Source organism: Opisthorchis viverrini (assembly GCF_000715545.1).
Source record: "Opisthorchis viverrini unplaced genomic scaffold opera_v5_1, whole genome shotgun sequence".
NCBI lineage: Eukaryota > Metazoa > Platyhelminthes > Trematoda > Opisthorchiida > Opisthorchiidae > Opisthorchis > Opisthorchis viverrini.
In genome coordinates this window covers 3,768,203-3,795,051 of record NW_008751657.1, presented here as the reverse complement: position 1 = coordinate 3,795,051, position 26,849 = coordinate 3,768,203, and the positions used below count along the sequence as shown (strand labels likewise).

Below are 26,849 nucleotides of genomic sequence, written 5' to 3'. Positions count from 1 at the left end.
AAGACACTGAAAAAGGACGCATGAAATTGAACCTGAGTAGTTTTTAACTGGGCACTATTATTAAGCACAGGAAAATAGAGCAGTGGCAGTGTGGAGTAAAACTAACTAGGGGTGTATTTATTCTATTCAAAAATTATCAAATTTACCAACGCCGCTCGTTTTGCCCCGAGCCTTTATCAATGGTTAAAAGAATGGCTGCAGACTACTTTCGCACGGTAATTATGAACGACGTTAACGGTGAAAAACAATACAACACATTGTGACGCCGTGTGACAATCAGCAATCACGCGACAGGTTAAGACTTACTGCGTCCACTGCCGCCTCTAGTTTGGTATTCAAGGCCTGGATGTCACTCTGCATTGTTGATGAATCATTCTGTATGCTCAATAAATCTCTAGTTGCTTCCGCGAACCCCTGGTAATGATGGGCGCACATCTTTTCGATTTCGATGTTCCTTTCATTAGCACGTTCATCGAGGGCCGATATAAAGGACGCCACCAACTCCCCTGTTGGACCGCCAACCCCGGCCTTGTAGGCTGCAACTTCGTGTTCGCGCAATTTTCGGATGACATTTGCAATTGAACCGCTACTGCCAGATTCAATTTCACCCAAAAGTAAGGTAAAGTCCAGCGGACCAGGATTCGGCGAATTCATGCCGGGCAGTTGTGTTTGTCAAAGTAAAATATATACAGCTCCTTTAACAGAGAAGGAGCATGTCGCTAGAAAAAACTCAGGCCAGAGAAATCGTGACAGACTGGTGCACTCAGCAAACGGCGCACCACACGAACACATGTGTTTGGATAGCTGATCGTTCATTGGCCATTGGAGCAATATGACCTTCACGGATCCACGGATTGATACACAGGATCGCGGCTTTTTCCCAGTTTCCCCGGTTGGTTTTGTACTTGTCGTTCAGCGGCTGTCGTTCACCTGAAAGGCACAGATGAAAAAGGGTGTATTAACGCTCTTTACTTCTTCAGCGCGGGGCAGTATGCTGGCCAGCGCGAGGTCTCACATAAATAGGTGTCTAATAATGCTTTGAACTGGGTTCTAGAAGTAGCTTGGACAACCGAAGAAGGAAGGTTATTCGACGCAGTTACCACCCGAAATGAGAAAAATGCCTGATGAATGTGTGCACTCTAACCTTGAAAATTTTCTCGCCATCTCTCCGGTGTGTGTTTGCTGGGTCAACGGTAAAAAATTTGTTTGCCAAACCTTGTTCAAACAGGGCATAATTAAGAGATGACAATGTTCCGGTGGAAAGAGGCCAAGCGATGTAAGACGCGTTCCGTAGTCCACGAATATGAGGCCGGTAACCATACTCGTAGTGGCTCACTGGACACGCTCAACGAGGGTTACGTCTTTCGTGCGCCCTGAGTAGACAACTTGGATGGTATTTTCAAGGAGCGGTCTGACTTAGGTCCCATGGAGTATTTGGAAGTCCATGCGAGTAATGTGGAAGAAGGTGCGCCGAATTAATCGTAGAATGACGAACGCCTTTTGGACCGATTTTTCGTGGTGCAGTGGGAGGGACATGTTTGAAAAGATCTAGACACCCAACTACATTTTGGCGTCCATCCCGATGATGTATTATGGTAGTTCTCACTGTGCATGAAAAAGACATTCGCTGTGCCTCCTCCAAATGACATATGGACACACTTTTCGCCATTCGGGGGAAGGTGCCAATCCAACGGCCACTGCTTTGCAGCGTCTGCATCCATTTGGATGGCGCTGGCATTGGAACTCCAGAATTTCAAGTCATCCGCAAAAAGTAGACATGGAGTTGCAAGAACATCTATAAGGTCGCTGACGAATCAGAAACAGTAATGGTCCCAAAACGGAGCCTTGAGAAACGCCAATGGAGACCGGCGCTGGAGGACAGTACATCGAGTTTATTTTCACTCGGAATGATCTGTCTGATAGGAACGCCTCGAATCAGTGTGGGATTTCCCCCTGAATCCCGTAAGACTGCAGATTGTGGAGCAGCAGGATATGTTGGACCCGATGGAATGCCTCTGTTAAGTCCGAAAATTTGACATCCGATATGAGTCCCTCGTCCTTGGCTTGGGTTAGGCTGTCCATAAACACGAGCATGTTGTCACGCAAGAACAGTTTGGGAAAAATCCGTGTGGAGTTGGAGATATCAAGTTGTTGGAAGCAAGGTGATCTAGGATGGCTCGATTCAGAATGCTTTCCATCATCAACACCAGGCAGAAATGATTTGCCAGCGTAGATGACGTTGACTTCAGGACCCTTGGATGGACCTTGTTGGGACCCTACGCATAGAATGGGTTGATCCTGTGCAAAAGTTGAAGAATGCCCTCAACTGTGAAAATCATTCGTAGTTACGCCTTGACAAGACCAGACGTGACGAGGATATCTGGGCTGATATAGCCCTGCATAGTGTTCCCTGTGAACTTCAGATACCACTGTTGGGTCACTTGTTCCCAGTTCCCGTAAGACTGCAGATTGTGGAGCAGCAGGATATGTTGGACCCGATGGAATGCCTCTGTTAAGTCCGAAAATTTGACATCCGATATGAGTCCCTCGTCCTTGGCTTGGGTTAGGCTGTCCATAAACACGAGCATGTTGTCACGCAAGAACAGTTTGGGAAAAATCCGTGTGGAGTTGGAGATATCAAGTTGTTGGAAGCAAGGTGATCTAGGATGGCTCGATTCAGAATGCTTTCCATCATCAACACCAGGCAGAAATGATTTGCCAGCGTAGATGACGTTGACTTCAGGACCCTTGGATGGACCTTGTTGGGACCCTACGCATAGAATGGGTTGATCCTGTGCAAAAGTTGAAGAATGCCCTCAACTGTGAAAATCATTCGTAGTTACGCCTTGACAAGACCAGACGTGACGAGGATATCTGGGCTGATATAGCCCTGCATAGTGTTCCCTGTGAACTTCAGATACCACTGTTGGGTCACTTGTGAGTTCCCAGTTCCTGTCCACATGGAGAACCCGGATGGCTTGTTCCTGCTTGCATTTGAAAAGATTTCTATTTTTTCTGGCTGGGTCCAGAATGGTGGCTTGTTTTCGTATGTTCCATTGGCATATTTCTGATTTACGGTGTTTCTGCATTTTTGAAATACTAGCTCATTTTCTGTGTCTCATGTAGTCAAACTTTTGAAAAATAATAGAGACCCGTTTTCCAGAGGATGCCAGATCCTTTGAGTTAGCTTGTGGCTCTTCCGACTGCTTGCTGGCTTCTTGGAACGAACATGGCGCCAGCCTCATGAACTTTCTGGACAATGGTCCTCTATAAGCCATCCACTGATGCTGGTCCCAGTTTGACCTGTTCAAAGAATATGCGCATTTCTAAAGTGTCTGCAAGGCAAAAGCTTCAAACCCACTTTTGAGATTATGGATTTCTGGCCCAATAACAGATGAAATCGAAGGTCAGCACACAGTGGAGCATTAATTAGCACCTGATCAACGAAGTGTCTTTCGTTGATGGTGACCAAATCCAGGAGGGGTGGCGGTTGGTCCGCTCTGTATCAGGTGGGCGCAAGGAAACGTTGAGTCCAAGTGCCTCGTTGAACGACTTCGGTCAGCGCCCCTGCAAAAAGTCAACTTCATCCGATGCGCTAAAGCTCAATTTAGAGAGCATTCGGCGCGTTGAAGTGGTCCACCAGCGAGAGAAGGGTGAAGATGTAGCTGGAGGAGAGTTGCCCAAGGGTTCGTATGAGAAATTGGTCATCTTCAGGAGGACTCGAGGGGCAACGGTAAACCACACCAAGAGGGAGAGAATCGGACCCACGCAGTTTGTGGACAAGCGTTCTAGCACTGTTTCTGCTGCCTTCGGAGGTGAGGAGCCGAGAGTTATGTAACCAGAGAGGTTAGCAGTTTTATTAGTTGTGCGTCGGGTTTGAGTCCAAGGATCCGAAGAGGCCTCTGAGGCATACTCGTGTGCCTCCTGTCTTGGTGGTTTCGAGAATCGCTTTTAGTTTGCAGGGTTTTCCTCCCCGTGGGTGCCCGGTTTGCGCGGGCTCTTTACTTTTGTGGGGCCAAGTTTTTTCCCGCGGGCAAAAATTTCGACCATTGTTGCTTGTAGCCCTTTCAATACCCTTCTTGCACCACCAGGTTTGCCATTGACTGAAAATTTGGAACAAACTTGCGTCTCTTTGGCTTCTCGGGTATATTGGAGTGATTTGTCGGAAAGATGTCTCTGTGAGGTCTCAAGCGCTGGGTGGCAGCACCAACAATTAATTCTTTTGGTGGCGCTCCCATTGGACTCGTTTTCGCAGAGGACTGCACCTTGAAGCTAGCCAGCAGTTTTCTGATTTGGCGAATCTTATGTGGCTTGTTTGGCTGCAGTCGCCCTTCCTTCGTGTTAGTCTAGACACCCGATCCGCCCGCTATCGGCGTGGCTCTGGTGACTTTGGTAAGGTTAGGTCAATCTGGTTGAAAAGATTTTGTGTTAACCTCAACTAAGTCTGGATTATCGGTACCCATTATTCAAAAACGATTATCTAGGACCACATTGCCAAGGACTCTCACTTATTGTCGGGCGCGATATGCAGGGGAAACTTGGCTTGTGGCGCAGTATTCACGCAACTTCGCGTTTCAGTCAATATTTTCTGATATCAGGCAAACTGGTTTAGTCGGGAGTTGAAGCAGTCCTTCTAGAGTGTTTGTGGGGGGTTAAAAATTCAGATAAGAGGGTCTCTCCAGCAGGGCTTGCGTTGTCATGGTTACTTGATTTCATCTAGAAAAACGATCAAACCGAAACTTAACGGCTGTAGGGAGCTGGAAAGTTATGGAAATATATATGTGCGCGCAAATACCTACATACGTCGTGGTGTTACAGCTTCGAACCGTACACCGCTAAACACGAGGTCTCAACTATGCATGATTGTCTAGTCCACTAACAAACAACGATTTTTCATCGTCATAGCAGAATGCGCATCGCCTTACTTGCCAGCCTATCATAACCCTTTGGCTAGTGGACTAAATCACTGCCGAAGTGAAGCCTTAACCAAGTGCTTGTCTAAAGCAGATGGCTCCTTAGTGCTGTATGTCGAGCAACTCCAAAAAAGAATGTTTGGTAATCACAATGGGCAAACTGCCCCGGTTCATTAATTTAGTTGACGCAAACACTATGCTTGATAACTGTGTTGATTTTTTCCCGGAAAATGCTTCGACGGTGACTCTGGGGAGAGAAAGGATGATCTATTCTTTGGCTTCATAGTCGGTGGAAAGAATCTGTCTTTGCTGTTGTTCTGAATCGGGGCAAAAACAAATCACTTCTTGTTTAGTTTAGGCTTAAACGCTTTCATTACCACTCGGCTTTTAGATTAGCGGTTGTACGGTGCGTTCCGTGCATGACTAGAGACGCGGCGTGGCCTGTTTGTCAAGACTAGTGACGTGTATCTTGCTCACTGGATTATTATCTGTAGGAATAGACACCTCCCACCATTTGTCCTGAGCCTCTTTCCCAAATTTCCCCGCATAGAGCTTCAAGACATATTTTAGTTGTATGGAAACAAATCCGCGGCGACAATTTTGCTATCGTAGCATATCAAGAGTAAGCTGGCCGCGGGTATTTCGTGAGTGGGTCCCAAATAAAAAACCCAAACTGCCATATTAACAGGCTAAACCTTCTAGATTATGATCTTTGCGGTACGCAATGCACAGGTTTAAACACCATCTGCGTAATAACCCATTTTATGTCCAAAACCATAGGCGATCCAAAGTTTGCTGGGGACGGGGTGTGACAGGGTAACGTAAGGTAAAGACGGTCGCGGTCCATGTGAATGCCATGGGATCTTTTCTTCGTCGGGCTGGTGAGATTGACAGTTTCATGATAAAACTATTCAGAACTTGTGGCTGAACAACAGCCCGTAATTGTTGTTCACCACTATAGAAGTTTGTCACGCCGACGATCGCGATGGGCTCCCACCGCAATTTAATGTTGGAATGGCGCTGGTACTGACAGGAAAGACTTACATGAGTCCTCTTCTCATTTCACTATTAGTGTGAATTTTAGCTGACCGATACGTGTTTCGCGACCAAATGTTACGATGAAATCTCAGCTACTGAGCACACCCCGAATGCCACGGCAAACATCCGTGCATTTTCTTTACTCGGTCTGTTTTCTATCCGTTATTTTTCTTGGTATGCGGAATGCAGTTCTTATCACCAATGCTTTTTGAGTGATGCCAGTTGGTATACATGACCACCACTTCAAAGATGGTGGTCGGTCCATCCGGAATTCTGGCGGAAACGTCGTCAGTTTGTGATTCGAATGCATTATCCGGAACGCTCTTCGGATTATTATGATTTTGGCCTAACGCTCTCAGTCTGCTACGGACCAAGGCAGATTGCCTGAAGCGCAACGGCTCTGGATGAGATAGTTTCCCTTATTCGTCAGGATCTGCAACGTGGTGCATCCTTTTGGTTGACAGCTCGGCGTATGAGGGACACGCGCGGGAAACGACCATTGCGCTGTATGCGTACTCGCCTGAAGGTAGAGCCAGCTTATCTTCATACACAAGCAACCCATATTACTCGGGCAATGTCCATGGTGCTACAGCATGTTTCGGGAGTACGAGCAGTCGATGTGGCTAGTCAGTAGGTCACAAAGGCCCCGAAGAAAACCTGTTATCACCACAGAGTGAAGAGATCATTTCGGGCAAAGATTGGTGGTCCGATAGCTGCTCAAATGTGTCCGTTTCTTCACTACTGGATGCTTACTGCGCGTTTCAGCCTTGCATTTCCTTAGAAAAATGCGGTCTATATACCGAACGATCTCGTGATACATGAAGCACCCAACCTGAATAGAGCGGCCAGTCGTCCGATGTAATGAGATCTCTCCCATCTCTTGACTGCCCGGCGTACTCCATTGATCACGTGTCACTCGCAGACACTGTGCTTAGGATGCATGTGGGGCAAATTCCCACCCACTCAGCAGCCACACCATCACTTCACAGGAGATAGAATCCGAATTAGCACACACCCACCTTTAACACCCAAGCTATTTACCAGTCGGTGCCAGAAATATAAGTGACTTGCAAAAATAGTATGATCTTACAAATTCAAGTGTTATCGTCCATTGACAGCTGGTCGGGACATTTGCGGAAAAATGACGAATCAACTCAACCCCACAACGATCGGTTCAACCTCGCTATAAGGCTTGGGTTTGCTTCCGTCTGGTCTGGCGGCGACACTTCTGACTGCGAGCAGTGCAACAGAATTTTTGGGGTTAAATAAAACCGTTTGTGTTTAAGAAATACCTTCCCCAAGAGAATCATCACGCAGTCAGTATCTGTGAACACACAATTGAGGGGATTTAGTTCACTTAGATTTTGGAAGCCAATGAAGGAAGCTTAGGTAGCGTTGACAACGGATGTAAAGCGATGCAGTGAGAGAAGGCATTCTTGTCTGATGTTACTGGATAAGGCTCATTGAGGGGATATATTTTGGAAGAAACTAAGCGTCCCCGAGTGGACGTTCATGGGAATTCTAAGAGGCCAGAACCCAGAAGGGACGCCCCACAACGCCCAACACTGCTCCAGTCTCACATGGTCAATACAGGCTGGAAAATACAATCTGTCTGTTGACAGATGGCACAGATCCCGTTTTTAATGTAAAATTCGGAAACGGTCGATGTAACTCCGGTCAAGGTAAAACTTAGCTTGATTCTTGCGTACTTTACCATTCCGGTGATAAATCGACTGTTCTAGAATGGTGCCAGGGTGAAATTTGGGACAATGGCAATCATACTGATGTCTGGCGGTCTCCGGATGGCGTTTTCGCCTCTTCTTTGAACTTGAGAATGACTGACATTAAATCGTCTTTTCAATAAGTCGGAACCAAGTTGACAGGCTAGGCTTGAGAAACACGCCGGGAGTTAAGCCGGCGGGACCAAGTATTTTTTTGGACCAAATCAGTCAAATTTCATGAGAAAACTCCAATGTAAATAGACAACTCTCATCGATGATTCATTTGGATAGTCGTTCCACACAAAACGTCTTTTTACAAATGGTGTCAAATAGTCAGAATTATACACTCAACCCAGAGAAAGCGCGCTTTTTTGCCATAAATTACCACAATGGTTAACGAATTATGGGTTTGCGATGGTTTCGTCAGTCTGAATTAGTTAATAACATCTGTCTGTTAGTTAAATACGTTCCTAGTATTTGTGATTAAGACAGATTAGAAGGCGGAAGATGACCTGGTCTTTTGTGATTGATCCCGCATACGCCATTTCAGGGAACACTGCACCTCTCAGCGATAATTTACCAGATATTTCACATACGAAAATTTTTTCACAGTCAGAAAATTTGATGATGTAAGCGCGCAGTTTATGTCAAGGGAGCCGAAGCATGCGTAGACATGCCCCAAGTATCTCTATTTTTGCTACAATGGTACGGCGCAGGTATACCATGCAATCGCATGATTTATGTAGCTTGTCAGGACGCTTTTCATTTAATACGTCCAGTACTGTCAAAATTGTGCGCCTACACTTTGGTGTGACTGGTGACATGTTCCAATTGCCTGCTGATCACGCCCCAAAGGTGGACAATCCAGGAGTGCGCGCTTAACTACGAGTGTTGACCAACTAATGTGCGATAGGCTAGGGAAGAAACTGCGTTTTATACAAGTTACTAGAGGAACTGCCTGCTACCCGAAAATAAATCGGGTTATTAATCATCGGTCGTTTACCACTGAGGAGGCTTTGAGAGTGGTTAGACTAGTAACTGGGCTCAATAAACTGGCCTAATCTTCCGAGTGAGTTGGCCTGGGCCTGCGTGTAACCGTTGATGCATTAAGGTTATGCTGATCAACTAAATGCTTGTCACTCAACACAATACGGCTTACTAACTCGTATGTTTTATTCCGCACACGCCTCCAAATAATGGTTAGGAACCACATGGGTTTAGAGGAATAATTTTTATATATCAACCATGCAATACGCAGAAGATGATTGCAGCTGAGTAAATTTTGTTAATGAAATGTAACAGCCCTGATCGGAATAAGAAAATGGTACAATGGCAGTGGGAAAATTTGGGAGCATCCAATGACCCTGGTCACTTGTCTCAATGTGTGGTACGTTCATTGGTTCTGGAAGTCCTTTGACCACGAGGCAAATTATTCATAGGTCATCGATATCGGCCCACTGTATTCTTACAAAAATCATCGGATAGATTAAAAAAGGCTCGTTTAAACAGTCATAGAACGTTAGTCAAAACACAGAAACCGTCACGCGAGGAGCCAGGCACCAATCGACCACGTGGCGTGGTTTTCGCGATTAGAGGATGAGGGGTGCTATATCACGCCTGTGTACGAGCTGCTGATTATACTGCTGACCAGCACCTAGTGGCCAAATGGTCAAGTGTCCAACCAGTGGCTGTACGGTCGTTAGTTCAAGACTCTGAGTCTACTGATACGCGAAATGTCGATGATTCACAGCAAGGATGAAACAGCTGTACAGCTTCTAGATTTTTCAGCACAGATTGGCCTCATTGACAGGACGAAATCTTCATTGAAAAGCAGATAAATCAGTACCAAGTTGAATTCAAGAATATGTCTTTTGGAAGAGCATTTAGAGCCATTCAGTCGGTTTACTATTTCTGCCGGTTAGACTGTTGTAGGGGCCTGCTTGAGAATTCACTTCATAGGTTGGAAGCCGTTCCGATGCAGTCGAGGGGTCGCATCCTGATTATTATGTCGCATTTCTAGAGATTCTACCACTCATATCGGCCTATTGACTATATGGGACTATATGCGGGCACGAACAGATCTTGGCTACCCAAAGAGTTAATCACTAAGCCAGTGACATAAAAAAACTGAAGCTAGGCGTCAAAGCTTATCAGTTCAATTACAGAGTCTACATACATTCTAAAAGATGGGCGTCACTTTGTCGCCTCTTTCTTATTTCTAACATGTGCACTGAATTTTCTTAAGCTTAGTGTCCGATAGACCACTACGTTTCCGTTTGAGCATGTTCCTTGTTACTCAACGATTGGTAGGTATCCTTCCAGTGGAACATCGATTTCAACGTCTTGTTTTCGGGTTCTCAAGGAACATCAGTGGTCGTTGGAGCGGCCTTGCTACTTTTTTGCATCTCGTGTAACTTAGTGGACGATATTTATGCCCTTTTATCAGGTTAATCATTCAGTGCCACGAAACCATCGACTTTTGGCGCCAGATACACTCAATTCCGAGTTTCAGATGGATAAACCTACCACTCAATTTTCTCAGATACAACTGGATTCCTCGATGGTTCCGATATCTACTTGAGGGCACTTGATACTGCAGTAATAAACTACCAATGTTCCACTAAAGTTGCCTTTGCTTAGGGTAGTTAGAGACAAAACTTCCAATCTTATTCGATTACGCGCTGCTTTCGTAAAGGTCTATGTCTCTTGGTAACAGTTTTCCCAGAAGGTCTCGTCGAGTGTATCATCGGACGAAATACAACGTTCCCTTGCCATACTAATGGCAATCCAGCTTGTTTCAGGCTAAAGGTATTGGAGTGTGATTTACTCACTGCAAAAGTGCAACATACGGGATTCTTTAAAGAATCCGGTATATTAATTTAGCAGTATTTTTAGTTCAACATTCATGTGATTGTCTATGACCTCAACTGCGTAACCAGGATCAGTAAGCTTTACTACACATCTCACCGTCTAGTTAGGCGCTTGTTTTAAAATCTAAATATTAAACACGGGTTCGAAAAGGAGTTGCCTGGTCACGAGACCGGAGAATTAAACATCTTGTTCCGACTGGTCATGTGATCTTATCCACTCCCCTATTCTCCCCTTCAGGACATGGAACCCCTGCGGTCTTCTGCTTGAGTATGCGAAGCGGCAAGTGGGGCTATAGGTGCTCATCTATGTTGGGGAAGAGTAAGTTGCTCTGGGTTGTCAACCGAACCATACACATTGTGTACAACGACTCTTAGCCTAGTGCAGCGATTTCTTTACTTGGAGATATCTTAATCTGACTATGTGGTGGCATGTACTCTTCTTCGAAGGTTCATGCAATAGAATCCTGACAACGCAAGGGATTCACCCTTTCTGCATGCTAGGCAGAGCAGTTGGGACTGTCATCACATACACCATACTTTATTCGGTAACGTGACCACCATTTGCCGCAGTAGCCATCTTACCCGGAGAGTTTTGTATTCCGGCTATGAATGACCTATCTTTCCTTTTCCAAAGTAGCATTTGTTCATATTAAACTTTACACTTACGCTATGTAGTCAGATAAGATATCTACGGGGGACCACATCTTGCGGTCATGCGACATGTTGCCGCCTTGCATTTCAAACACCTTTGAGTTACTGGTACTTCGAATGAAGCCACCAGTGGCGAGAATATGGAGTTGCTGTAAATCACCATTAGGAGAATTCGGCATACTTTGCATTCGAGTGCGGTATTAAAGTGATTTTGTGACAAACGGTTAATGATAAATCATCAACTATTATTCCATTTGCAGTCTATTAATCCAGATACTGACCGAATACAGCAATGATTTCTAGATATATTCAGAATATCAAAAACACTCTATGCGTTACTCTGAAAGAGCTCAAAATTATCCATCAAAATAGGAGATTGTGCTACTGCATACATGGGTTTATTGGAAGGTGTAGTGCAGTCTCGGTAGTAGAGGTTGATAATATTTACCACGTTGCACTTTCAAATTTCACCGTAATATGAGTTCCAGCCAAGTATTGTTCGGAAAAACGAGGACGGTACATTTTTATTGGTAAACCGAAAATAAAATAAACAACCCTCCAGTGGCTTTGAGGAACCACTTATAGTTAAAAACGATTGACTGCCAAGTGGAACTGGGAAGGAATCCGACACGTGTGGCGTGATGCGAAGTGTCTGATGGTTTGTGGAAACGGGCGTTGGAAATAAGGGGATAAAAATAATTTGCAGGAGAGTTTGGTCCATGTAGATTCCCACGCACTTCCGATTCGGCCTTGGGTTTAGCTATGCACTTTCCGCTTCCTTTTCTTGCTGACTTGACTCAGCGCTAATCGGGTGGCTTAGCTGAAGGGCGGTAGAGATGTGAAGTGATCGTCGTCAGTAGGACAAAGTAGTAAAAACGAGAAGAAACCAAATTATTGCGGACTCTGCTTGAAGCGTATCTAGCCCTTAGTGCTGGTCTACAGCCACACTTGATGTCGCTCTATATTGATAAAATAACTACTCGAAACAGGATAAACTCAAATGCTCAATTGTTAGCTCAACTCCTGTGTAACCAAACTCGCGGCCGAACAAACCGTTTACTCACAAGCAAGGTTTACTGAAAGGTAAAGATTTTGGCTTAGTTAGCCATGGCCTTTCCGTTGGTTGGTCACATGAAGTACCTAGCTTAGTTTAAAATCACTCCCTTTAGGTGGCTGGTTAGGATGTCTGGTAGAGACGAGTCAAACCGAAACCTACCCATACAGAAGGCAAAACTGTCTCACATCCACCGTCGCGTTACCGACTCAACCAGGTACTCAGATTAGGCTCACCCAATTCACCCGTTTGTAAAACTCTTCAGCCGAGTGTGCTAAAAAAAGCAACCTAACTTAAAGGGTGGTTAAAACCCTTTATTAACCAAATACTGGTTTCATTACATTTAGTCTAATCAGGACGGTGCAGTGTATGAACGAATAAATCACTAAAATTTGGGGTGTCTCATGAGTGTTCACTTGTGAACCTGGGTGATCATTTACGAGATAAGGTTAGGGGGAATCGGAGGGGCATGCCTGACTAACGGAATTCACAATCCAGACCGCTCGGAAATTGTCCAAGCGTTTTGTTCATCCTTTATAAGCGGTTTAGTGTGGCGAAATTTTTCTCCATATTTTTCTCAAACCACTCCAACGTTCTCGTTATTGCAGCAATGGCTGGTGCTCTTTGCGCACAATATTCGTTAAAAAAATTGTACAAGGTCACTGAAGATGGACGTTGATTGGACATTTGTGCAGATGCTTGGGCCACTATTTTGGAGTGAAATGCATTTGCATTTCTCATCACCAGAGGCGGGAACACAGATGCTAACACTTAAGACGCGGTAACACCTAATCATGTGAGAAAACGAAAACTCTCAGCTCACGATGTTTGGTTGAATATATTCATCATTCGATCAGTTCTACCCAGATCACTGAGCTCTTTAATGTGGATCGTTTTGGTTGCGGTTTTTAATCCGGGAGACGAAAGCCAGCTTGATACTGCACACGATACTTCACGATACTTTAAATTATCGATTCTTGTTGTTGACAAAGCAGCGCGAACTGAGTTCAGATACATCAAGCCTGACTTGCTCCGCTGTTGAGCCAAGTCCAGTGCACTAGTTGAGTGCCCCACTATGTACAGTGTTGATTGTTTGGGTTATCTGCTCCAGTTTAGTCTCTATCGATTAAACGGGGGCGAGACGGCCGAAGTAGTTGGAGCATGGAATTACTGATAGGAAGGTTCGTGGTTCGAATCCACCCTCTGCCTCTCGACTTCCCCTGTCTAGGCTTGGGCAACCTGGCAGTATTCCAGCCCTCGTGCAACCTTTGAGTGGCATGGCAGTTAGGCAACGGAAGGCTGCTAAAGCTGAACGATTCGACTCGATTCTGTCGGTTAAACGACGGTTTACAAATACTCGGGAAACCATCTTGTTGACATTTTGGTATTCTGTAAAAAACACAACAGCTCCTAATTTCGTTACCATCGAACAGGGACCATATTCATTAGGAAAAGACATCGCTCCTGTCCCGAAAAGTTAGCCGTTGTATTTGTGGGCAGAATTCCAGATCTCCTTATCACTCTTGGGCAGGAATAACCTTTTGAAGAACTGAGGACCACTGAGTATGGCAATCGACAATCGTTTATCTATGATAAGTCAGGAGTTTAAAAAATCGAGTTTATCTCCGGTGCACTTGGTTGACTCTGTCTAATCGGACTGACAGCTGAAACTTCCATAAAATGCACGTCTACAGACAACCAGGAGATCTACCATAGAGCGACAGACACATTGCAAGCGTCTTTAGGGCTCCTTGTTGCACGTTTTTACCCAACCAATCAACAAAGTTTAGTCCTGCCAAGATGACGAAGACAAAATTCTCAAAAGGACACGAAAGGAACAAAATTACTAAGAAAAGGGCGTGTGGTAAATTGACACATGCTGAGACTCAAACTCTTATGAAAGACATGTTTCACTTTATAATGGTACCGGTGACATACTAGAGATAAAATGTTTCTGATCTGCGGCTAACTACAGGCCCTCATTAGCTCAGCGCTCCAGAACTTGTGCATTTGAAGTTACATATCAGCAACAGAATTCCTGTGTGTACCAGTGGTATCCCTTGATCATCGTGGTAAAGACGTACAGTAATGTCGGATGTACAAAACCTTACACATGAGTCGTTACTTGGAGAATTCGGTTGGCCTGGAGTTACCTACAGTATGCCGCAGTATGCTGCAAATGCTTCTGAAAGCTGTGGAAATACCATGTTCAGAGTATTTACGGGATTTTGTGGTATCGTCCTGTTTCTTGAGGGAAATAGCAGAAGGTTGACTGGACAGGATAAAATGTAAAAATCATTGTGTAGAAATTCCGCATATTTTGGTCTTCTACCTTGGGATCGTCCGTAGGACATGGCATGGGATGATCTGAACTGAACCTACGCCTAATTTTCATGGGTAGAGTGGGGAGATCTGTGTAATTTTCTACAAATATTTCGCCTTGCAAGAGGAACCAGTCTGTGCTAAAAACCGTGAATCACTAAACGACTGTTTTGCCTTTTTTGGAACCATCATCAGTGCGCATCTCACGAAACTCCAGCGAAAATCCAACCCATGACCTCCTGGGTAGTAATTTGAACTCTTGACTGTTTGGTTCGCATTTGAGAGCAGAATCCCCTTACTCACCACTAACATACGCACTTTAAGGACGAACGACTAGAATATGATCTACATGAGCAGGAAACAGCAGGTGAATTGTCTCTTGGCTTTTTAACTTTTTTAACAACAATCGTCACTAAACGTTTATGGTTATTAAGAGGTTAAAATCAGTTCAGCAGTGTCCTTTGATGGTTAACGGATGAATAGAACGATTTCCATTTCATCAATGCTCCACTGTGTTACTTCTCATGACGTATCTGCCTTAAGGTTTGTGAAATTTAGGTTACTGTCCACACAGAGAAGTTTTCATCCACCGACCGAGCCCACAAACCCTCCAAGTTTAGCAGACTTAACTTGAGGGACCAGATTGGCTATGGATTTGCTTCACATCGGAGTTAAAGCCCAGAAGATAGTTCGCCGAAAAGGGTGTTTGGAAACACCAGGAGGGGGTATTTTTCTTTTTCTGGCTCAGGTAGGCTTTAACTGCGGAATGAGCCGCGTGATACTGATTTACCTGAAACAGTGAAAATCAGATGTTCAAAAGAAAACTTCCCACACTAGGCCTCCTCTCGCAACTGGAAGCCACCCACATCGGTTTGTGCGACCTGAAAGATCAGATTAACGAACGCCATATTCATGAGCAGGTGTTTCGAAAATATTCTGTGGCTCAGTTGGTTGAGAAACACTTCTGTAAGTGGGCCTAGAAAGACAAACTTATTCCTAGTCAATGAAAGCAACGGCAAAAATATGTGAACCGAGTTAATGGCATATTCAAAGTGTATCATATGATACGCCCATGTAGGTTCAAGAGGAGTTCGGAAAACGTCAAGCTGAGGCCCAATCTCGGAAATAGGATATGAGTGTTGACCTGTTGTGACCTTAACTACTTGTTCAGTGTATGTGTATTTCGTTACTTTATACCGTGTCAGTTCTGTATTTCTATTTTATGTTTGAAACTGGATATATGATTTCTCACGGTAGATTTTGAGCCACATTTACCTATTTAGCATGACACACACACGGTAGAGTCAAACAACCCAGCAAAATATATGATTCTCAGACTTGCAGGGTGCTTCAACACTGAATTCAGCGTAATGCATATGAAGTATATTATCATTGTTTAAAAAATGAAAATGCGATAGCCAACCTAAACGCCAGGCAAAAAACCTCGCGAAAACCTACTATACTTAGGAAGAAGAAAGGTGACCTACAATGCACATCGGCTTTCATACGGGAAAACGTTACGTGAAAAAGACAGCAAACATCAAGCGTAATCAGTCGGTGGTGAAAAGTCAAGGAAAATTGTACAGTTATTTCATCTTTGTTGGGAATCATCATTAATGCGCATCTCCAAGGCGATTCAAACCCACAAATTCCGGTTAATATTTGGAAACTTAGTCATTCGGTTGCAAGTTAGTGATCGGCAGAGTGTTGCCTGGCATTCAGAAATACCTCAGTCACGGAGCCCACATGGTGTGGTCACGTGTTGAATGGTTCCTCGAGTAATGGGTTCTCAGGGGGGAGTTTCACTCTTGTGAAACTACTCTTCTACTGAGCTAATTATAGATAGTTAACATTGTGAAATGTTGGATTTTTCAATCAACATCTCGTCATGTAAGTGAAGCCAACATGAAAAACTGAGAAGCATTGTGCAGCTGTTTTATACTTATCTGGAATCATCAGCTATTTACCTAATGGAAGTTCATGGATTTAAAACCTGAGACCTCCAGGCTAGTAGTTTGGAAAGTCAACACCAAACGGCCTCAAATTTATCAGATTATACTCTTCATTATTGTCATCATAGCTCTAGTTATGAAGTTTAAGGCTGGTGTCTGCAGGCGGGATACTTTGACGCTCCTAGATAGAGGGCTATTTCAACCGACATACTACCACAGCAGTACAAGTCTTTAAGGAACGGGTCACAGTACACATTCCAGCTCCCAAACTGGAGGACAAGAAGGCTGTTCATCTATCCACTGACCGTCCCTACTGGGTGGCTTTGTACCTTGGCTAGGTGTGAGCTAATCACACAGTTCAGTGGTCCGTAGTCTGTGGGCCGTGAACCAGAAACTCCATTCAAAAACACCATGGGACATATTCTTTCTAGAGGGTTGAGATGAGCACTGCCGATGATTACCAATGAGGATAAAACAGATGCGTGCTGATTCTCAGCATTTCAAGCGTGGGATGACTTCATTTACAGGACAAACTCCAGACTTCAGGGCCTCATTTTTCATGCGAGTAGTATCTTGAAAACGAGTTATGGTCGACCGTCAAATGATATAACGTAGTCCGATTTAATTTACCTATCACCTCTTTCGTTCAAATTCAAATTATTAAACTGCTTTGTCTGTTTTTCAAAAGTGCGGGTACTAAAAATGCGCAATCATTTAATTATTCAGCTCCAAATTGAGAAGCTGCATACCATCCAGCTAATATATCGAATGAATACCTAAGACAAGGGGGTTTTGAATCTAGTTTTTCGAGCAGCGCAATCATTATCGCGTGTGGTATCCAAATCTCGATACGCGCACAGAGATGTTTTGTTGGCTAGCTTTATATAGAGTAAATTAATGTGGGCTAAGGCACTCGGTAGTATCTAGCTATTGGTAGCGCTGGCGGGTAGACTGGCTACTGATAAGGTGGCAATTGATCTGCTTGCCGCGCGTGGCAACTGACTTGTAAACGTTTCGTCACGATGTTTAAAAGACATCGTCAGTGAGTGCATATGGGTTGGTAGTTGGTTTGCTCTTTCAATTTACTGCTATCCTTGCACGTTTTCCGTGTATCATTGTCTGATGTACGTCTGAATGCTGTTTGTTAGGACTGAAATAGTATGGTACAGTACACTGCGTAGGTCAGGTGGCATCCGAATGATGGCAAAGTAAGACACTTGAGAGAGCTTCTCATCATCCCGATGTCATATTAAACATTTGTTGAGACCATTCGTCCGGTTTTACACTACAGAAGTAAATTGGGACTGTTGAAGACTGCAGTCATCGGAATGTGACCTGCACGACTTAGGTACATGGCTAGACTCTTTTAAACGAAATTAATTTCAACGTGACTCCCAAAGGGATTTGTTTCCATCCATTCTGGGTCTATTATCTTGGGGATACAAACTGCTCCACCTCAACATGATGGTCTCTATGAGAGACTGTTGTACTCTGAATGTCAAAGATGTGGTTATCCACAAACAGTACACTCATGTTTCAAACATCGAGATATGTTTCCCGGATGATTATGGTGAAACGAAGTACAGCTTAAGCTTTTCCTGTTATTCCGAACAGGTCTACTTGACTCGTTATGTTCACATCGTCCTGCCCTTAATTCGGGTTACGAATAGTCAGCAATCTCGTTGATTGGTAACAAACCTCTAGAGGGAAAATCCTGGTCACGAGGAGATCCTGAGTTCGTTCTTCCCTTGTGGCTGGCTATTGCACCGGTTTCCAGACGGTTTGTCAAAGTATGATATATCTGTGATGATGGTTATCGGCAGTGCGGTTGGAATAGTATTGTGCCTCCATGATGCCAAGCAAGGCGGTCTTAGTCAGTGAGGGCAGAAGGCCTTTGACGGTTGAGTGGTTTCAGACTGGGCTCTTACAAAATTTCAGATAGGAATTCCATGACCAGATGTTGCGAAATATGATCGCTGGTTTTAATGTTGGTAGTGTTGGTTACCATTCAGATTGCCTGAGCAGTGTTTGTAGTAAGCCAACAATAGGTCTTTTATTCTCCGCGTTCTTCTCCGTAATTAGGTATTATTTAAGTAAACTGACCCAGCAGGATAGGTGAGTACTATTGCTGCCACGCTGATGTCACTGTTTTTGGTGAGGAGAGGCTGGCTCCTGTTTCGATCTGGCCGCATATTCTGGCCCTTTTTCGCTTATTCTAGGGGTGCAGACAAGCCGATGGTGATGTTTTCTCTAACAATGCTAATTAGGTGATTTCTTCATACATCTTTTTCAAAAACAATCCGCCAGTAGAAAGTAAACGAAGCCAAAAGCTTCAATCAGACAACCAGCGTTAAAAATTGATTTGCCGACGTTCCATCAAGTCAGTGAAGCAATGAGTGTCAAAGCGTTCATGGAACCCAAGTAGTTCTCTGAAACCATTGTTTGCCTGTATGAGTAAAACTATAAACATCAAACATTATTTCGTTGAGTGACTATGCGCTGGTTTGTCACGAGTGGCATAATGTGCGTTTACAGTGGTTTCGAAATGCTTCTCTCTGGGAAAGACCTCTGTTTGGGGAAGGGAATGATGGGGGTAATAAAGTATTCATAGTCGCCATATTACTCTAGTGATTTGGAACCTAGTAGGCAAAGTCCATGTTCAAAATTTAAGTTTGAAAATGAGCATCCCATATTAACACACTGTATGGGTGCTAGCCGACAGGCATACCAACTAATAAGTGAGGAGAACGAGGGCGAAGTACACACATACACAAACTAGTTTTCTTGTAATAGGAGACTCAAATGAATCTCAGCTACATCTCTCGTTTGAGGTATCTTCAGCTGAATGTATTGCATGTCTCATGCTTCAGTTCGAACGATCTTCGAGATACGGCGATATGAGTGGTGTGTTTCAGGTGACCAGGATGCAGCCATGTAAGCAAACGAGTCAAGAGACAAAGCGAGTGCGTCCACCGGGCTTTCGAACATGCACGACAGCGACAGTCACCAGAATAGAAAGGGGAAACATCCACTCCTGTGGCATTAAGCAAGAATACGAGTCAGGGCTTTCTCGCTTCTCACCTTGCATCATAGAAAACAAAATGAAGCCCCAAGCAAAACATGCTCGACCGGTGAACATAGAGGTGCCTCAGTATTTGTACAACATATACCGACAAATGCAGCAACCTGAGCAGAAAGGCATAGGACTATGGAGTTTTCATGCTTTTTTATGTAGTGCAAGGCTACGTGTGATTCTTCGTAAATTGATACTAAACTTCCGTATTATACAATTTACAGTCTGCCGACGGGAGGATCACATAGCTTGCCTCCAACAACTATATTCCTTTGTATAACTTGAATTACTGATTCAGAGCGTTTAAATAGTTTGCATTTTCGTAAATGATGGTTTTCCTTTAAATTTGCGATCGAATTCGATCGAAATGGTATTAGGCAAACGAACTTTCTTTGTCTCTTTTCACGAAAGATCATCTTGATGTGTTTGTGGGACGTTTTGGTCATACTCATCCTATGAACAAACAGGACTTCTGGACTTTCCACCTCTAACTTAGAAGTGGATCGATAGTAAATCAGGATGTCCTGAGAAGTGCCGCGAGAGCCTGTGACCAGGTAGCAACTGTGATCTTGTGTTTAAAATCAAGCAGTTACTTGATCTTGGTACCACACAAGTAGGCATGATGCACTAATCGGAAGTGCTGCAACCTGTTCTGTTGTAATATGGGCAAAATTGTACGAATGACTCAGCCCGAAAATTTCCTGGTTTTGCTACCTCAAACATTTGTAATAGTGCTTTCTTGCTTTCGTACAGTGGACGCGGTTGGCATCCCTACTCTGTATGCACAATTGCCCATGCGTGTCCATTCAGCCGATCGATAATTCGGGTGGATTCAATGAACCAATGCTGGTCACGTGACTGTCTCACTGACTTGAATGTCTGCTGGTTTCACGTGACATCAAAGATTTGGAGAGGCTTGTCGACAGTAAAATTATCCGTAAGCTCGCATCCCTTGTGCCGATCGGACATTTTTGATAACAACCGCTTGTAGTTATCGCAGAAAATGACTATCCTGGCAAGAAAAGGTTTGTTTACGCAGGTTGCCTGGCATGTCCGCCAAACTCACGTGCTTCATGAAATTTGAAATGACACCAGTGATAACATTACTTCAGATGAAAGTAAATCCAAATTTTGGATATGGAACAAAGTGAGTTTTGAACCAGCCTTTGTAACGCACAAGATAAGCGAGCGATTCAAGTGCACCCCAGAATAATCGTTTTTCCATTCGTACTATTTTCCAAAAACCTGCTGAGTCGTGAGTTTCATTATTAACAGCAACATCAGATGAGAACATCGGTGCTTCATAGCTATCAAACTACGTCCGTACATTTCAATAAATACTCATAACTGAAAGAAGTCGTTAATGAAAATAATTGACACGGCAGTGAAGCACTGGTGTTGCCGTCAAGGTGATAATGGTCAACCAGTCGTTGACGTTGACTATCTGACTCGAATATTTGTTTAGTAGTAAATAAAGTTCGGTCTGCTGGCTCCCAAAACTAACCAGTCGCATGAAGTTTATCGTAGTGCTACTTACCACTTATTATTATCGCATCACTCCCCCCGAGAATGACTACCTTTTACGATTGGCACACATTTATCAGTTCAAAATTTAAGCTGTCTTCCGTGCTATAATGTGGTTCTTGAACAGAAGAATTAAGAGTCTGGGAGGATTCTTAGTCTTTCAGGCGATAACCACGCTAGTATGCAGCTTACTTATTGAAAGGAAATTTTAAGTCAATGCATTCGTCAAGTAATCAGGAAAATGCAGGAAGTTTCAAAGGCAAATGGAATAAAATCTTCTTTTTGCAGTATTTCAGGCAAGTCAACTAGTGGAGCTTCATGCTAGTTTCACACAGACTTGAGGTGGAAAGAATCCAATAAAGTGCTCCGTGCCACACCATAAGTGTGTGCGTATATTGGTCCGTCAACAGGGTATCAAATTTCCATAACGAATTGACGTAGAGCTGTAACGTTATGCGAAATGTAACTTTATATCTTTTGTGACAATTACAGTAGGTCTATTTACTTTGACGAGGCAAGTTAGACTGGAGAGTGCGACTGGTGACTGACGAGTTAACTGATGAAGGGAGTTCACGTTCCGTCGCGAAAAACAGAGTCAAGAAATTCCGGCATCCAGAACTGCCAAATTTATCGCAGCAAGGTTTGCTTGCCTTTAGACATGAACATTGTTTAGAAGTGAGTTTCACTCAATCATATCGGGGAATGTTGCAAATATTGAGAATCATTGGTTCTCGAATGAGGTGAAAACCTTACAGGGCTACGTAGAAGTTATATAAATAAAAACCAGAAACGTTCGAGAACGGTATTCACCAATTATTTTAATAATTAGCTGTGGATTTGGACATGTTTTACATCTTTTGCAGCGCTTACCTGTCAGATTTTCGAAACAATGCTCACACACATTTACCCTTTTCGGAATTATTTAGAAAAGAGCTAATGAATCCACTGGACTGGTTGTGTTCTGGACACTTCACAAAAGACGTATTTCTGATGCTTGGCAATGAGTGAATAACGCTAAAAAGATTACCATTTTGTTTACACTTACATTTATTGCTTCATTATCCTCGGTCTTTTTGGACGATTGGGTGACAAATTGTGGGGGCCTCTTGAGTCTAAATCGTTCGTTCTGATGCCCGTAGAGCAGTTCATTGTAATTATCTTGTCCTGATGATACTTCTGAACACAGCAATCCGGCTTGGGCTGTAATGATCATATCAAGTCCTTCAAAGCACAAGCGTGAGCCTCTGGTTTGCTGAAAGACCTTTTGAAGCTGCGACTCTGTTTGTGTAGCTCCACGTCGTTCTGCCAGTCGTGCTCTCATCAGTTCGTATTTCCACAGGGGCATTACGTTTTTCAGCTGATGATGCTTGTGCAAGCGGTGGATATTTACCATCGGATCCTGGTAAAAATATGTACTTTCTGGCACAGCCAGAAGACACATACGCCCGGTTATATTGGATTTTTCCTTCAAGTACACCATTTTGTCTTCGGTTTGCACAGCCACGGTACCCTTCAGCTCAACTCGGTTAAGAGAAGTTTGCACCATGTCAAAATGGAACTGAAGCAGATCGAACCCACATCGGCAAACAAGAATACCCTTGTTTTTAAGTGAATCCGTAGTGGGCATTCCAAGTTGCGTCAACTGTGCTGCAATATCTTCCGAGACAGGGAGTTTCATACTTGAAATAGGAAATGCGGGTGTTCTAACTCTGAATAAAATATCTCTGTAAACCAAGTACACATTACCAGTTCCGTTTCCGCGTCCAACCGCACTACCAACTCGTTTTCGGCTAGTTGTCATATCATCCGTATAGACTCTCAAAGGTGGTAGAACAGGCCTGTTTGCTTTGTGTGGATTTTCATCTGTACTTAAAGCATATCTCTGTCGTAGCACATGCACGCCCGTGCCTATGCTCTTAGAAGGGTCTCGGTATTCATAGTGCGCCGGTTGAATTTTTTTGTCTGTCTCACCCGCGGCTTCTTGACGTTTGTCAATGAAGAGTGGCTGAAGGCGACAGTTTTCTGCGCAAAATTGCAACTGATACATTATACCCGGACCTTTCGTGACACACACGGTACTTTTGGGGGCAGTCATAGTTTCCGAGTGGGTAACATCTGATCGAGACTTTTTCTGTCGCTTAGATTTTGGACAGGCCTTTTCCGGTTTTGGAGGATCAAAGGTGTACTTATCATATCTGCTGGGAGCATTCAGTTGACTTCCTTGTGGAGTATTTCCTCTTGCTTTGCCAGAATTAGAACTTTCAATATTAAAATTTGCTGAAACATCGAACCGTTCGCCTTCCTCACTGTCATCGTCTGCACTGCCTGTAATTTCTTTAGCACTTGCGTTCGTACCTGGGCCTGGTGATTTGAACGGCTTAGATATAAATGACCGCCTGTTATCCTTGAGATTTGGCGTCGACAAGAAGTATGATTCGAGAGGCGTTGTAGAGTCTTCCCCATACCCTTTGATGACATCTTCTGAATTCTGCTTTATTTTCGATTGGTCTGCGTTTAGTGCTCTTGAGTAGAGTGTTGTCTCAAGTTCAGAAGATGTGGGAGAATTGGTGTATGATGTCCTTTCAAGGAGGCCCGCCAATGTACAAACTTGATCATGAGGTATATCAATTTCTGGGAGAATGAATCCATCAGCTGTATCATTCCAGTCAATATCCTCAACATGTGTATTGTGCGATTCCTTGTCAGTACCCGATTCGGTTATTCGAGGATCGAGTGCAGTATCCATATATTTAGCACAAACAGATGGAGTGGGACAGTTTACGTAAGCTGCCCGGAACACGCAAACATCGGGTTCAAACCAAAGGCCGATCAATAAATCTTTACCACTGAGAACGGCTAGAAATCAGCTGATTGCTTGCGTGCTCCGCAAAAGCATCCAGTCACCTAATTTTTCATGGATGGATCAACTGTGGAAGTTGGCAGTACATTAGAACTGTTAGACCGCGACAAACTGGCACCATGGACAAGCTGTTGATTTTAAGTCATTCCGTCAGAGACACGATAGTCAGCTCGTGGTCCACAAAGTCAGCTACTTGAGTCACAACCAACGACTTTGTCATAAAACCAATGTTTTCCTTTTGAGCTCTTTGTTGCCACTGCACTTATTGTGCCGTATATATTTCACAACCTCGGGAACTGGTGATCCAGGTTGGCACACCTAAACAAACTTGCTACCAACCAGCGACGTACAGGTAAGTTTTTCACCAGATGGAAAATAACATATGTCGTGGGCAAGTTCGGTGACTTTATACGCTGTTAAATTGACCGTGACACCTGCTAAACGAAGCTGAGTTAAAACTAAAATTTTCAAGGTTGAGATTAATTGTTACGCACATGTCTAAGATGTATACCAGGTCACCCATCGAAGCTTCCCGATTTGAAGTCAATATATCATTCAGTAAATTACTTACTAGTTGTATCTGTTTGCAGAGAGATATTTTTATAAACCGCAACACAATGATCTAGTTGTGCAGTAAATATAGACCTAATTAAACATCATGTTCACCAAAATATAAGTCCGCTGTGTTGTATTTGCTTCTGTGTAGTGATTCTGGCAGTTAATTCCGGAAGTAGGTTTGGATTGCTACGAATTTGAATTGCAGTAGCTTACATCGTTGACGGACAAGTCTTAGGATGGTAGCAAGAATTATGGTGGCAGAGCGTTCGAGGGGGTGGGATATGCATCTAAAACAGTGGGCTAGATGAGTGCGCACCACAGAAGGGTGTGACTGCTGTGTCTTGTATGGTCTTTAACCTTTGATTAGCCCAATCACTGGGTCACCGTCCAAAGGAAGAGCAAGAATCAGTGCATTTGTGCTTGCCTTTACTGGCTTTTATACTTCGTTGCCAAGCCACTGCTCAACCTCCTCTGATTCGTTCGCCCCACTGGCGTATGAAATGTATACGCAATCCCTCGCAGCTGAAAATTGCTGTCAATGCATCTATCTTGCGTGAGCTATTTTCCCAAGACTGACAAATGGATACTTAATAGTGACTCGACTGCCATTGAATGTAACGAGGAAGGCGCACTCTGTGTTTCTTCAAATGTTTGACGTGACATTCTAGTTTATGCTCCATTCATTTTCAGTAATCAGGACCGAAATAACTTGTGAACACAGAGCCGTCATTTGATGTTGTCCCAAGGATTTTCATTTATGTTACGTTAACTACGCTATATCCAATTTAGTTTTCAGGGAAAGGGCTGAAATTGGGTAAGCAGATGGATTTTTTGTTTTTGGGATGGAGCGTGTAGGTGGAGGAGGTGTAGCTATTTGAAACCGGCTGATGAACGCCTCCAATATTCTACCTGAGGTGTCAGATTTCTGGATGTCTCATCAGTGGGAGTTATCTTTTGAATGCAAGAACTTGGCATGACTAGAAAGCGCCAAAGTGTACTAGTTTCTTAGACCAGCCATACCAGTCTTAACTCAAATGTCCGTATCATGCTCAATTAACTTGCCACCGATATTCTGGAGGAGTCGTTCCAAACGAGCAGTATGGTCAAATAATGACTAACTGGTCTACCTGATGAACAAAACCATCTGGAGTTCAGGTGATTTCGTTCCATTTTCTTATGACTCTTTGACTGGATTTTTTATCCCAAGGATGATAACATCATCGACAACAGGGTTAATGGAATGTCGCCAGGTTACCCATTACTACGGTGAAGGTGTGCTGATGGGAACCTCCCAGCGACGTTTGCATCCTGCTATTCTGGAGCAGGGTCGGTTTCACTCTAAAACTTAACAGATGATCTTGATACCTGGATGGTAAACAGTCAACCGATGATAATCGTTATGCCCTCATGTTTAGACTGGCTAAATGCTTGCGGTAAGCTTCTGCACGTACGCCAATCCTATTCCCATGGATCTACACAGGTATCAGCAGCTTTCACGCAACACCAGACTCGGCTTAGCGCAAACAGTCTGTGGATTTTAACTACAGGGTGTTTCATAATTAACACAAAAAATAATTAGCAAGTATACACTCATTTGCAAACTAATTTGGTTTTTTCGAGAGACTCGCCTGGAGCCAAGCTGGATCTCTCGGTGATGTTCTCAGGCAACTGAATGTGCTGCATTAGGCCGCCTCATGTTTCAGTCGCTACGATATTCGAGATATCGAGATACACGTATATCTTTGTAATGCACTACTCATAAGGTTGCTGAAAATTCGTGGACATCCCACGACCGGTTTCGCCCTTTTTGGGGCTCATCAGGTAGGCGCAGTCCCCGAGTTTCCGTTTCAAGTAGAACATCAGGTTGACGGAAGCTGATACATCTGAGTTGTTGAGGAAGATGCTATAGTGCTCTGGGTCTGAAGTTGCTCGACGGCGTTCTGTACAATGGCAGATCTTTCATCATTCAGAGACTTTCTCCCTTTGCCAGGAAAATCCACCACAGTTCCAGTGGACTCAAATTTTGCAATCAACCGTGTAAGGTGAAAGGATCTTTGATGAGACCATGTTTGGTTTTGTAACCACGAAGTGCAGCGGTGGCGCTTTCACCAAGGAAATAATAGAATTTCACAATTTCAGTGCGCGTACTGACAATCATCGTAGACAAAAAAGTTATTAGTTTTACACAAAATCTCCTTTATGTGGCTACCAGTAGTAACAATTTGTCATCCTTTCTTTAAATGGCTACGTTTACTCACCCAATCAAATTTTGCGACGGAAGAAGGAATGCTTGTGTGACTCAAAGCATCCTTT

The 26,849-nt window shown here is 43.8% G+C and overlaps 1 protein-coding gene across 1 annotated transcript in view; it reads right to left on the bottom strand.

Moving 5' to 3' along the window:
• The window catches only part of T265_12442 (hypothetical protein), a gene marked incomplete at both ends in the record, with an annotated part of 54,954 nt that extends 30,980 nt beyond the window's left edge, over positions 1–23,974 (bottom strand). Inside the window, 2 exons of the mRNA XM_009163858.1 lie at positions 11,209–11,342; positions 22,146–23,974. Of these exons, the coding sequence (XP_009162122.1) occupies positions 11,209–11,342; positions 22,146–23,972 (1,961 nt within the window). The remainder of the gene's footprint in view (positions 1–11,208; positions 11,343–22,145) is intronic.
• Positions 23,975–26,849: the final 2,875 nt, after the last annotated feature.